The 13,693-nt window shown below is 54.6% G+C and overlaps 4 protein-coding genes and 3 pseudogenes across 4 annotated transcripts, besides 8 other annotated features; 1 reads left to right on the top strand and 6 right to left on the bottom strand.

Moving 5' to 3' along the window:
- Positions 1-190: part of a sequence feature (heterozygous, Esmeraldo-like haplotype) that runs on past the window's edge.
- Positions 191-1,390: a sequence feature (haploid, Esmeraldo-like haplotype).
- Positions 285-815, bottom strand: Tc00.1047053506501.280 (mucin TcMUCII, putative; the record flags this gene model as incomplete). The annotated part of the gene is made up of 1 exon (XM_814905.1): positions 285-815. One exon carries the CDS (start codon positions 813-815, stop codon positions 285-287), a length of 531 nt encoding a protein of 176 aa, XP_819998.1.
- Positions 397-498: a microsatellite.
- Positions 1,391-7,787: a sequence feature (areas not merged during assembly with more than two copies in the genome that could not be assigned to a particular haplotype).
- On the bottom strand, positions 1,685-2,320 carry Tc00.1047053506501.275 (annotated as a pseudogene).
- Positions 2,587-4,596, bottom strand: Tc00.1047053506501.270 (annotated as a pseudogene).
- On the bottom strand, positions 5,835-6,602 carry Tc00.1047053506501.255 (annotated as a pseudogene).
- Positions 6,835-6,863: a sequence feature (AT_rich).
- Positions 7,307-8,083, bottom strand: Tc00.1047053506501.240 (mucin-associated surface protein (MASP), putative; the record flags this gene model as incomplete). The annotated part of the gene is made up of 1 exon (XM_814904.1): positions 7,307-8,083. The coding sequence occupies one exon, from the start codon at positions 8,081-8,083 to the stop codon at positions 7,307-7,309; it is 777 nt and encodes a 258-aa protein (XP_819997.1).
- Positions 7,788-9,840: a sequence feature (heterozygous, Esmeraldo-like haplotype).
- On the bottom strand, positions 8,643-9,161 carry Tc00.1047053506501.230 (mucin TcMUCII, putative; the record flags this gene model as incomplete). The annotated part of the gene is made up of 1 exon (XM_814903.1): positions 8,643-9,161. The coding sequence occupies one exon, from the start codon at positions 9,159-9,161 to the stop codon at positions 8,643-8,645; it is 519 nt and encodes a 172-aa protein (XP_819996.1).
- Positions 9,841-13,693: part of a sequence feature (areas not merged during assembly with more than two copies in the genome that could not be assigned to a particular haplotype) that runs on past the window's edge.
- Positions 11,393-11,433: a sequence feature (AT_rich).
- On the top strand, positions 12,035-13,129 carry Tc00.1047053506501.220 (mucin-associated surface protein (MASP), putative; the record flags this gene model as incomplete). The annotated part of the gene is made up of 1 exon (XM_814902.1): positions 12,035-13,129. The coding sequence occupies one exon, from the start codon at positions 12,035-12,037 to the stop codon at positions 13,127-13,129; it is 1,095 nt and encodes a 364-aa protein (XP_819995.1).

Below are 13,693 nucleotides of genomic sequence, written 5' to 3'. Positions count from 1 at the left end.
AATAAAAGGAGCTGCACCGAATGACTCCAGTGCGCATGCACCAGCACCCAAAAAATGCGTCCACGCAAACAGTTGTATGCGTGTCGTGCGTATAAGTGTGTCTGGGATGCGTTCAACGTGACGGATACAGGGAGCAGCAACACGGAGCACACAGCAGAGCAGCAGAAGCAAATGAAGCAAAACACACAATCATTATTTTCTCTTATTTAGTTACATCAGACCACAGTAGACGCGCACAAATCCCCGTGACTAAGTGCTGGCACGCACAGCCCGCATACACCTCTTCAGCCCACAGTGGTGTACGCCAGCGCGGATGCGGCGAGCACCAGCGGGGCACACACCCACGCAGAGCTGCTGAGGCTGCCGTCGATTTCATGAAGACGTGACGGTGCGCGTGTGGTCGTCGTGGTTGGCACCTCTGTAGTCGTAGTACTTGGTGCCTGTGTTGTGGTGGTCGTCGTGGTTGTCGTAGTTGGTGCCTGTGTAGTCGTGGTCGTCTTATTCTCCTTTGCAGGGGCGTCAGTCGTCGAGATCGTCTCGTGAGAACCTTCAGTCGCCCTTGTTGGTACTTCTACTGCAGTGATCGTCGTGGTACCGTTGGAGAGATCTTCAGCTTTCGGAGCCGGCTCACTGTCTGAAACTCCAACAACCTCAGGCATAGCGGTTGGTGGCTGTGAATCAGGGGAGGTTGGTTTGATGGCCTTTCCACCAGCGCCAGTGTTCGGATCCAGATCAGTATCTGCCTCGCACACGGACGGGCAGCAGCACAGGGCGAGCACCAACAGGGCGCACAGCAGACGGCACGTCGTCATCATCGTGAGTGTGGTCGTTCAGTGGTGTGGAGCTGATCTGCACAGTGAGGGACATGGAGAGCAACAGGGGAGACGAGAGGTGCGGCAGACACACACAGAGGGCACACCACATGAGGAGAGGGCAGCAGCCATGCATGCACCGTACGCCGCACACCACGCACGACACACACTCCAATCCACGGCAACAGGCACACACACACACACAGCCCTGCCGCAGCACCAACACACAGATGGAGGAGGGAGAAGCAAACAGGAGCGGCACACAAGGCTCCACCGCATGCACATACGGCGAGAGCGGTCCTTCGTGTCGGCACCCCTCACGGAGGGTACGCACACACACAAGAGGAGGTGCAGCGCACACAGCAACACAACAGCAAAGTAACAATGAAAAAGGAAAGAGATCCCCGCACACCACGCGGATTGTTGGTCCACGGGAAGTGCAGCCAATATTCATCACAAAAACAATTCATTTTTCTTTGGCCTCCGTTCATATTCAGCGCACAGCACTTCATGCAGGTCCGGACGCCATCGCAGCAGCAGCCGCACACGCAAAAACAAGAATAAGACGCAAAAGAGGGGAAATGGTGTAGAAGACCGCAGTGCTGCTGTCGCTGTCGGCGGTGGTCGTTGTTCCTTTCTCATTCTTGGTGAATGATGTTGTTGTTAATTCTTCCGGTTGCTTGACTAGGAGTGATGTGGAAAGACAACTGGTGTCCTGACACTCCGTCAATGCCTCCCCTGTCCCGTCGATTTCTGTGCTCGCCGGTGGTGTGGGTGGGCCGCTGGGGTAGGCGAGACGCTGACAGGGCTGCCAGCACCATCTGACTGAGCTTGTTCCGCCGTGTTCTCGTCCCCAGTCCCGCTGCACCAGCTGCTAGGGGCGGTGCAGCGGTCATGCCAGAAGCACCAGCAATGGGCTGGGGTGTCGGCCGCATCAATCAATGGGTGTGTGCCCGCAAGCGACAGGAACTTGCATCGACAGGGACGTCTGCACCGGCGCTCGGGAATGGGGAACAATGACGCCAAGCGGAACAGTGCATGCCACCCCGGAAAATCCGCAAGGCGTATTGGCGCGGGCTGCGTTACTGCCGTGAGCAAAGGAAATGAATGGCGGTGCGAGTGGCGTCCTCATCGTGCGTCCCCTCCGGCCAATCCTCGCGGTAAACCCATTGCCTGAGTACATTGGATTCCGCCTGAGAAGCCAATTAAAATGTTCATTCCTCTGCATTTATTGTACTTGCATTTGTTCACAGTCGCCCACAATGCCTCCAGCGAATACACCTGCGATGCACGGTTAACACAATCCACATTCACTCGTCGTGCACCATCCAACACCATCTTTTCCTTGGAGCTATGAACAACACCGGGCACACACTCCTTTTCGACTATCCACGGCATGCGTCTGCGGTGAGGATCCGGAGAAATTCCCATTCCTTTTGTGCACAAAGTCATGGAGCTGACGCCGTTAAGCGCGTCCTGGCGAGGGCAACAACAGCCCGCCGCAGCACTCACGAATGCCCACCCGTTGCCTCCTCTGCCGAAAAAAAAAAATAGACAATGGAGGGAAAAGCGTGCACAAATGCCCCGGCAAGAAAGGTCAGCACCAGTGGATGAACACTGAAGCCGTGGGTGCATGCTCCACAAATGTCCTTCCTTTTTTATCCGCATTCTTCGTGGCAGAGAAATGACTTGCAACCGCACACCCAAGAATACAAAAGCAAAAGGCAAGCAGCGCAGCCGTTGAAACACACACACGCGCATCGTATAAAACGCTTCATGGAGAGGAACGGAATGCAGACACAAGCGCACACAATCCCCATGGACACCCGCAATCGTGTGTGTTTGTATATTTCCCACTCTTTGGCCCTCGATGCATTCCTGTGCGTGTCTCGCCCCTAAGTCCTACTGCCGTAGGATGCCAATTCCCTGCACAAACACACCTCAGGACGCGGCAGCGAGGTTTCCCAATGACCACCTCACGGCCATGTCTTTTGGATATCTCATGGACCGAGCGCCTCTCGCTGCAGGCCACACCACCCAAAACAGGCAGCACTATGCGCTGAGGAGTTGTGAGGGCAATCGTCCCACCACCGCCACCCAGATCAGGATGATTCTCCCATTTGACACCACACCCTTGAAATGGCCCGGCGTTATTCCCTGCTTCTCCAGTGTTTTGGCCACCACTCGCGCCATTTGGCCCTATCGCATGATCGCGCTGCACCGATGCCAACGACAGCCCAACCCGCAGCGTCCTATTCCTGCCCGTCTCCATAATCATACAGGCATGCTTCAGAAACGGATCCTCGTCCGTCGCGGCGTTGCTCGCAGAGGCACTCGTGCTCCGTTCGCTCTGCGCCGACGCCGTGCTGTATCGTTGCACGCTCCCGGCCCTCCTCGTCATATGCTCAAGGTTCGCAAACAAATGGGCGTCGGGCGTCAGTCCACCGTCTCGGATCAGCTGCTGCTTCCTGGCCTCCGTCAACTCGTCGGTGTTGCTCGCAGCCACAAGCAAGAGGAGAAGACGCAGACGCACTGGCCGGGGCATCGCGGCATCCCCCGCCAGGTGCTGCACGCCATCCAGGTTTTTCCTGAGGGGTTTGTGCCCAACGGCAATGTCTTGTTCCACCTCCCACACCTCCGCCAGTCGCTTCTCCCGGTACTGTACCAAAAGCCTCGCGCAAAAATCGATGTGCAGCGACAGTCTGGCTTGCCTCTCCCAAAACTCCGGCGGAGCCCGCACCGCACTGCCCAACTCCGCAAGATTGGCCTTCGGCTCCACGCCCTGCGCCAATCCCGGGTGATACGCGTGGGGTTTTTTCAGCGCCACCAAAGGCTCCTCCACGCACTGCGCAAGAAAACAATGACGGTAGGAGCACCAGTATTCATCTTCCTCATCCATCAAGTACTGCCGCTTCGAGTCCACACCCAGACGATTCCTACAGGTCCGCTCATACACTTTCTTCCCCAACGGCATCAGGTCATCAAGCAGACACTGACATGTGCGTTGGTGCATCAGCGGCGTCACCGTGACACACCCCCAATCAACGATGATCCGCACCGGGTTGCCGCAGCTGTCGGCGCCCCTAAGTGGAATCCGGCTCGTCGTGGTATTGCCTGGCAAGCCCTCAAAGAAGGTCCCGGCAAGCCCATGGCAGATGCTGCCACTGTTTTTTCGGCAAATGCCAGGCACACCGTTGTTCATGGCGTGAAAAGCCGCCACAAGACGTGACGCCGCAACGTCCACAACGGACTCTCAATTCGCAAACGACAGCGGCGACAGCAGCTGAGTGAACCCATTCTGCATGCTGAGGTGGAGCACCAGCACCTCAGGGGCAGCAAAGTCTAACACCATTTCCTTGGAACGCATCGCCCTCGGCGCTATCCGAGCCCGCGGGAGTTGCTGAGGACTGCGATGCGGGGTGCTCCCCAACGCAAAGACGTGTACATCCCTGTAAGGAACCTTTGCCATCCAATCCTCAACCACGCGGCTCACAGACGCATCCTCCACGGAAAAAAGTAGGGTGCAGGGCTACTCATAATCGGCTGCCGCGGTGTCATGGGGTCCTCGAGTAGCGTCATGTCGTGCTCCATGAGATCATGGAGACGCAGTGAGCAGCTCAGCACAGACGCAGCATGGGCAACGCAGAAAACTTTAAACGATCCATGAACGGCGTTAAGCATCTGATGGAATATATAATCCCGCACACAACCACAAACGCCATTGCTGGGCTCACGCAGCTGCCCGCTTCCTTCAGCCTTGCTCGCACCAACCCGCTCCGCATAATATGTCAAGTAGAATTCACACAGACAATGTGCTTGGATATGTGTGTGTGTCTTGTGTGCGCACATTCCACTTGCACCGTTTTTGTGTATGTGCGTCTCAGAAAATCTAACAAACACACAAGCAATGCCATACTACCATCTGGTGCCCCCAAATCGGCAACCAACACAAGAAGAGCTGTGTGCAACGGAAATACCACCAATTTCAAACACAAAGTTAAACGGAGCCCATGCAGCACATGCATATGGAGAACGGCACCCATTGAAATGGATGTTTTTCTATTGGACATTCAGTGCTGGGTGCAGGCCAAGCAGGAGGAAGCGCAGTCGCCTCGCAGCGCAACGCCGTCCACACCGCAAATCCATAGAGTGTTGGCACGGCGGCAGCAGCAGAGGCAAGCAGAAGCAGCAGTGTCATCACCGGGAGTCGGAGACGTGTCCTGCCTGCCGTCCGTCTCGCTGCTTCGGTTCCTGCCACCGAGAGAAGATTCTTGCGGTCTGTCGGGGCATCCTGGCCGGATCCACTTCTCCTCTGGCGACGGATGCTTCTGGAGAGCAGCTGTGTCTACATCCTTCGGTGGTGTGCCGCGGTCGGTCTCAATGCTCTCCGCAACGGGGACGGATGCCCCTGGCAATCCTTGTTCAGTAGATGCCGGTGAAACCGTCCTGCTCCACATGCTCTCTCCTCACCGTCCCACGGAACCACTGGAAGTAGGCTACCGCTGTTGGCGGATATCGTGCACACCTGCGCGTGGTCACGGCAAATAACGGTCCCTCATCGTAGGGTGGAGTGGCCCACGCAACCGTCGCCCCGTCCGTGCATGGGACACAACGGACGTTACCCTTTTCAGTCAATTCCAGATGCACCTGCATGCCGATGCACCTCAATGCCGCATGCATTGCAGCACTGATTTATTTGTCTCCTCCGTGTCCCTCGAATCCGTCGTGTTGGTGAGAAGCGTGTCCAGACACCACGAAGAGGGCTCATCCCCAGGCATCGCAGACAAATATTCTCCCCTCCAAATAGCACCCTCAATATCCCTCACATCCAGTGCGGGATCAATGATGGGGCAACGGCCCATCGGGCGTTTTGCTGAGATCTCATGGATACTCCCAAACACCAACCACTGGAATACCGGTCCGACGCGCAGCGTTTGACAGGGACACCCACGTCGCAGAGCATGTAGCGATATTCACTCATGTTTAGTGCGGAGCACTTCCTCTGCAGTCGCCGGCGCACCCAATCGGTGCCATCCACTCATCCCTCGCGTGGCGCCGCGACCAGTGCGACTCCAGCGTCCTCCCGTCCCCATCGTCATCCTGCAGCTCCACGCCATCAATTTCGTCGCAGTCTTGGTGCTCACTCGCTGCCATCGCGGCATTCGCCGAGCGCACCACCACCAACAGCGCTCTGCCACGCACACCAGCAGCATTCCTCACCATGCTGCGGCCTGCCAAGTGCGGGCCGTTGAACCCGACAGCATGGGCCAACAGGTGCGCGGCGATGCGTCAGTGAAATAAAAAGGCCGAGCAAAGTTCATGGCGCCAGCGACTGGACGGCCATCCTCCAGCGTGGCGCACCGCAGTGATCACGCAACACCCAACGCTGCAGCCACACACTGCACCATGACAGAATCGGCAAAAACAGCGGAACGATGCCCAGCAGTCACCGTGAACCGACTGCAAACGCTGCCCGTGGCAAATGGGGGCACAATAAACGCACCCTCCAGTGGCTGGACAAGCAGACGATCCTCATGCGGGTTTACACAGCAGCAGGGACAGTCTCCTCAACAAGGATATTACCGTGCGCAGAGGATAGAACACCATCCTCACAGTGGCGATTGTCATTCAATGAATTCATTGCGTGAGACCAGGAGAAACCGCAGTGCCCCCTGATGTCACACGGGTCTGTTGTTGACGTCTTGATGCGGACGGGCACCCATGGGTCCTTCCAGACGCCGCTGCACACCTGCAATGCGTCCTGCACCCTGAGATGCATTCTCCCCACCGTAAACGAGAACCTCGCTGTGGGAGCGCACCACATCGTCAATAAATAATGAATACTTCGGGGTGAAAGCAAGCCATCCGCCGACAAACCACATCACACAAATCATCACAATAGCGGCACCAGTAGCGATGCAGGCCGCAGCGTGACGTGGATCAACGGATACACACCATAAGCCAAAGACAATCTTAATGGCTTTACAAGAATACAAGAGGCTGGCACTTCCTCAACAAAAACAAAATAAATAAAATAAGATAAAAATTAAAGTGTCCGCAGTCAAAGCAACCCAATAATCCACAAAAAAAAAGGTAATGGGTGCACTCAACCGCAACACAAGTAAAACAATAAAAGAAACAAGAAGTCGAAGCGTGGGACGACCAGCGCACACACTCTCATTGCTCCCGTAAAGCAAAACACACACACAGGGAGAGAGAGAGAGAGAGAGGTCGCCCACTCAATGCAATGGAAACAAAACAAAAACAGTTACGGTGCTCCGCCCATGCAGCCAGGCAGGACGGCAGCGGTGCGTGTCGTGCAAAAGAGAGCACCAACGGGACTGCATGGGTGTGCATGCATATATACAATGGGCACATTATGTGTGTGCTTCGTGGGATGAGGTGAGGGCGAGAGTCCATGCAAGGGGACACACAGAGAGTGAGAGAAGGACGAGTGTGTGTGCGAGCGGTGCACGGCTCTCTCTCCCTCACTCTCACGCGGCCACCACCGCAGCCGCAGCCGCACACGCAACAAGAAGAGGCAAAAGAGGGGAGGTGGTGTGGGAGACTGCGGTGCTGCCGTCACTGTCGGTAGTCTTCGTGTTATTTTTCTTTGCCTCGGCGTCGACTGGTGTTTCCTTCGTGTTACTGTGGTTCTTTTCATTTCGTTTTTCTTCTTCTTTCCTTGTGGCGTTGGATTCCGGTGCATTCTTCGGCATCACCTCTGTACTGCTTTTTTCGGCCTCATTGTTTGCAGTATCGGTGGCATCTGAGGTTGATTGCGGCCCTTCTGTTGGATTTGCTGGTGAATCACCCGCTGGCACCCCCGGTGGTGATCCCATTTCTGCTGCTTCGACCTTTGAGGTTTCTGGAGTTTGGGATGCCACCGGTGTTTCCACTTCAGGCGACGGTTGTTCTTGCGGTGTTGAGGTTTGAACGTCCTCCTCACTTGGATCGCCAGTGTATTTCCCACAAATACTGTCAGCTTCAGTAACATGAGATTCACTCGACTTCATACTGTAATAAGCTTCACAAACCTCATTCATCAATTCATGCATACAGCTCTTAAACGCTGACTCATCCAACTTTCCTCCATTCGTACTTCTTTCCTCGCATGTCTTATTGTTCACAGGATACCAAGTTAAAACCATATTCTCACCCTCAAGACTTCCGTCACTAATAAGACCATCGGCTGCCTGCACCGCACTACTGCACCACAGCACGCAGAGGGCACACACCAGCAGCACACGGCCAGTCATCATCATCGCCATCACTTCCGTCACTTGCGTGTAGTCTTCAGCACAAACTAACTCCCCGTCAACGCAGAGCAAAAGCAAAAGGAGAGACAAGTCACACAGCCACCGCACAGTCACAAATGGCAGCAGCCCAGAAGCAGCAAAGCACACACCATGAGGCAGTTGAAATCAGTGAAAGGGCAAAAACACACACAACGCCCCGCAGCAAGTAAACAGAAAAAACACACGAAGCAATTAAAAAAAAAAAAAACGAAGGTAAACAAACAGCAATAAAGTAAAAAATGTAAAAACACACAAAAACAAGGGGCTGCACAGTATGGCTCCAGCGCGCACGAACCCATCCTCAAATGTGATTCCAGGCAAACAGTTGTATGCGTGCCATGCATACGAGTGTGTCTGGGATGCGTTCAACGTGATAAATGTGGAAAACAACACGGAGCACACAGCAGGGCAACAGAAGCAAATGAAGCAAAACACAATCATTTTTTTCTCGTATTTATTTACATCGGACCACAGTGGACGCACACAAATTCCCGTGGTTGAGTGCTGGCACGCACAGCCCGCATACACCTCTTCAGCCCACAGTGGTGTACGCCAGCGCGGATACGGCGAGCAGCAGCGGGGCACACACCCACGCAGAGCTGCTGAGGCTGCCGTCCATTTCGCGCAGACGTGACGGCGCGTGGGTGGTCGTCGTGGTCGTAGTGGTTGGTGCCTGTGTTGTACTCGTGGTGGTCGTTGTTGGTGCGGCGGCCTTCTTTTGTTCATTTGCCGTAACGGTATTCGTATGTTCTGTCCGTTCATTAGACTTACCACCATCTTGACCCTGTGTATTACTGGAAGTATTTTGTGACTGTGGTTTTCCGGTTATTGTATCCGTTTCCTGTGACTGACCCGTCCCTCCCCATTCTTCGTTATTCTCTGGTGGAGAAGGAGTTGTACTTGGCGATTCCGTTTCCTGAGCTTGTTTCCCTGGCGAAGACGTCGTTGGATCGGAACCTTCTTCATCTTCATTAGCATCTGTCGCGCCCACTGACGGGCAGCAGCACAGGGCGAGCACCAACAGGGCGCACAGCAGACGGCACGTCATCATCGTGAGTGTGGTCGTTCAGTGGTGTGGAGCTGATCTGCACAGTGAGGGACATGGAGATCAACAGGGGAGACGAGAGGTGCGGCAGACACACACACAGAGGGCACACCACATGAGGAGAGGGCAGCAGCCAGGCATGCACCGTACGCCGCACACCACGCACGACACACACTCCAATCCACGGCAACAGGCACACACACACACACACAGCCCTGCCGCAGCACCAACACACAGACGGAGGAGGGAGAAGCAAACAGGAGCGGCACACAAGGCTCCACCGCATGCACATACGGCGAGAGCGGTCCGTCGTGTCTGCACCCCTCACGGAGGGTACGCACACACACACAAGAGGAGGTGCAGCGCACACAGCAACACAAAAGCAAAGTAACAATGAAAAAAAAGGAGAGATCCCCGCACACCACGTGAATTGTTGGTCCACGGGAAGTGCAGCCAATATTCATCATGTAAACAACTTACATTATGTTTACTCATCTTTGTTTGATGTATGCTTTTACAATAACGACTGAGTAGCGCAAGAGCCGTCCGTACAAAAGTGGCAAGTATTCCGTCGAAAACGGCCGTCGTGCACGCTGGGGAGTCCAAAGAAGTCGCAGTCCATATTCTCAACGACGGGGCATTACCACAGTGGATGAAGCGGAGTCTACCGTGGTACGTGGGGGATAAGCAGCACTTGGCGTCTGTAATAGGGCGGTGTCGGAAGGGCCTGGCCCGTCTCGAGTTCCCGCGTTTGTGCTTCCTGCGTGTCCTGTCTGCTGGCGTGCTTGGTTCCTTCGGTGGCGACCTGCGCGCGAGGCGCCTGTTAGGAAGACGGTGAAACAATCGCGGCATCCGCATGTGAGGCCACTCAAACTATCGGAAGGCCAGGCCGAGCACGTCGGCATCTGCCGTCATATTGTGGACGAGCGCATTCTGCGGCAGGTTGGGCGGGAGAACGTCAATCCGCCGCTCGCTGGTCAGCAAAAATTTGCGGCGTTCACTTCTGGAGGTTCCGGCGGAGGCAGTGGCGGGCCGATCTCCTCGGTGAAGAAAGGACGGCGCCACCGACACAGGGTTCCTTGTGATCTGCAGGGCGCGTGCCGGTATGCCGAGGAGTGGGCAGGAGTCGCATCGCACCTGTGCGCGGTGCCGCCACTCAAGGAACGATGTCCGGTTCAACACCAGGAATAGAGGCCTCGCCACACCGATAAACGCCTGTCATGCGGTGTGCGCGCCTTCCTTTTCCTCCTGGGCATCCTTCCAGTACAGTCGCCTGACTGCAACGAGGAAGCCCACCTGCCAGGCATTGACGCAGTCCTGCGGGAGGGATCGTGCCATGACGGCATCAGCGTCCGCTGTCACGTTGCGTGGGATTCCGCAGTGTCATGGGAAAATACGGAGCCAACAGTGCGACCTCAATCCACCAGTGAAAGCGGTACGGTGCAAATCTCCTCGGTGACGTCGTCGCGCACCGCCAGCGGGCCAAGGCGGAGCGACTCCATCACCGAGAGGGAGTCTTTGGCGGCAGGAACTCGTGTGGGCGATTGGGATGCTGCCAGACGGGGAACTGGGAAGCGTCTGTGGCCATGCTGAGTGACAGGACACTCCGCTCGGCAGGAGCATGCAAAGCTGCCGGCAGCTGCGCGGTGAGGCCGCACAGGGAGCTCGGCCATCCGGGAAGTCAAGTGGCAGCGCAGCGGATCCATATGCATGTTGAGCGAGAGACGACAAGGCGTCCACCGCCAACACAGTTGCCAGCGACTAACAAGACGTTGAGCATGAATAGGACACGTATGCCCGCACTGCCGTGGGCACGGACAGCGACCCCGATTCACTCAGCAACAGTGATCTAATGCCTCTGGATGGTACAACAGTTACGCCTGAGCCCAGCACAGCCCTAGCAAATGCTGAACGAGTGCTAATGTGTCGGGTGGCGGTGATGCCGCACAGGATTATTTGCGCACAACGTCTGGGAAACCAGAGATCCCATCGGAGCACAACGCAGCATCACTTGTGCACAGCGGCTTTTGTGAGCACGGGCATTTCACGAACTTGTTGGCCATGGCTGAAATTGGTGACATCACCGTGCATGGGTGTGTGTCTCGGGTGTTGTTGCTTCTGCTTCTGGGGCTGTGAGGCACTGCGGCACTCTGCTGAAGTGTGAGGGAGGGTGGAACTGCGGCTTTTCGTGCAACAATAACTGTGCAGCTTGCCAGCATTAACCACTGAGTTTTGTCAATAATTTAAGTTTTTTATTTTCTTTTATTTATTTATTTTTGCTGCTTTTGTCCTATTGGAATTATCGGCATCCCTGTGTTTTTCTGCCAATGCTCGTTTGCTGCACACTGTCATGAGTGACGTGCTTCACCTTTTTGTTTTGTTTTTTGCTCACACGCGGTGCCGACCCTGCGGCTGTGCGTCCCACGGACTGCACAAGAGGAGGATTGGAGAGACAGGCCGGATGCCGCAATGAAGTCTGAAGAGCGTTTTGTGTGGGCTCACGGAACAGTACGATCTTTTTTTGCTTTATTCAGTCCATGCATTACGTATACACAAACCAGTGGTCGTTTACATTTTGCTGCTTGGCAAATAAAATAAAAGTCGTGCCTGATCGTTCTTTTTTTACTTTTGGGAGTTTCGCTGGACTCTCAAATCTGTTGTTGTTTTTTTTTTACTGCTTTTTTAACTTCTGGTTTGCAGGGCGGTGTGTGAGTTCTGCAATTGTACTGATTCCAACTGCCTCATGGTCTGTGAGCTTTTGCTGCTGCCATTTGTGAATGTGCGTGCGGTGGCTGTGTGAATTGTCTCTCATTTTGCTTTTGCTCTGCGTTGACGGGGAGTTAGTTTGTGCTGAAGACTACACGCAAGTGACAGGAGTGATGGCGATGATGATGACTGGCCGTGTGCTGCTGGTGTGTGCCCTCTGCGTGCTGTGGTGCGGTGCTGCGGTGCAGGCGGAGGGTGATGGTGTTACTGAACCACAAGATGAGCCATCGAGGGGTTCACAGTCTGCATCTAGGGGCGGCCATGAAGAAAAACTGAATATACGAATTCCAGTTGGTGGAGTGTTGAACACCTCAGAAGAACCGTTAGATGCGCAAGACTTAATGAGGGACAGCCCTCAAAAAAATTCTGTCAAACAACCACCAACAGATAATGGTGGGGCGGCAGGAAAAGAAGAAAAAGTAGAGGCAAAGAAAGCGGAAGATAAGGTAACAGGAAGTGATGGAGAAGAACAACCAAAAGATCATTCAGATGAAACGCAGGAAAGCGATGGCCCAAAAGAAAACGGAAGGAACCCATCTCCAACACCAGCAGACAAAATGTTGACCAGTGGAGATAAAACAGCAGAACATGCAGGACAGACGGGCCAAGCAATAAGAGCGCCACAATCACCAGAAACTGATGGAACTCGACCCGGCGGCAGTTCTCGAGGTGACTCTTCAGTTTCTCCTCTTTCTACGGCTGGCATTTCTTCATCTTCTGCCATCGATGCCCCATTTGTTCAGAGCACGCAACCTTCAGAAAAGGGTCCACAGTCGGAAGCAATGTCTCTTGGAACCGCATTGCCCAACGAGCAGCCAAAGGAGAGATCAGAATCCAAAGCAAACCAGGGCTCCTTTACTTCAGAAGAAGCCGCAGAAAGTCTAGATGATAGTGGGGATGCAGTTGAAAAGGAGAAAGAGAAGGGAGACGTCGGACCGAAAGCCACTACAAGCCTATCTTCTACTACCAGCTACCCACCAGTAACACAAACAACTCCACGACCATCATCTGCAGAACCATCACCAACAACAACGGAACTTCAAGCAGGAGAAGAAACCTCAACAGAAAATGTCACCATCACCAAGAGAAATGACACGGCGACACCTGGCGACAGTGACAGCAGCACCGCGGTCTCCCACACCACCTCCCCTCTTTTGCTTCTTCTTGTTGTTGCGTGTGCGGCTGCTGCTGCGGTGGTGGCCGCGTGAGAGTGAGGGAGAGAGAGCCATGCACCGCCCGCACACACACTCGTCCTTCACTCACTCTTTCTGTGTGTGTGTTTCCCCTTCCATGGACTCTCGCCCTCACCTCACCCCACGAGGCACACACATAATGTGCCCATTGTATATATGCATGCACACCCATGCAGGCCCGTTGGTGCTCTCTTTTGCACCACACGCACCGCTGCCGTCCTACCTGGCTGCATGGGCGGAGCACCGTAACTGTTTTTGTTTCCATTGCATTGAGTGGGCGACCTCTCTCTCTCTCTCCCTGTGTGTGTTTTGCTTTACGGGAGCAATGAGTGTGTGTGCGCTGGTCGTCCCACGCTTCGGTTTTTCTTTTATTGTTTTACTTGTTTTGTGGTTGAGTGCATCCATTCCGCGTGTGTGTGATGATATGAGGAACTTGCATGTGTAATATTCGCTTGCTTCTCTCTGCCGTTGCTTTATTTGCACTCTCTTGTGCCGCACAGCTGCTCTGCATGTATAGGCGCTGACAAACACACAAGCACAAGCACATGCACACACACGCCATGTCGCACACAAGTGGGC

The sequence above is a fragment of the Trypanosoma cruzi genome, genomic scaffold (genome assembly GCF_000209065.1).
Source record: "Trypanosoma cruzi strain CL Brener 1047053516579 genomic scaffold, whole genome shotgun sequence".
Classification (NCBI taxonomy): domain Eukaryota; phylum Euglenozoa; class Kinetoplastea; order Trypanosomatida; family Trypanosomatidae; genus Trypanosoma; species Trypanosoma cruzi.
Note: the sequence above shows the minus strand (reverse complement) of the source record. Positions and strands in the feature narration are given on the sequence as shown.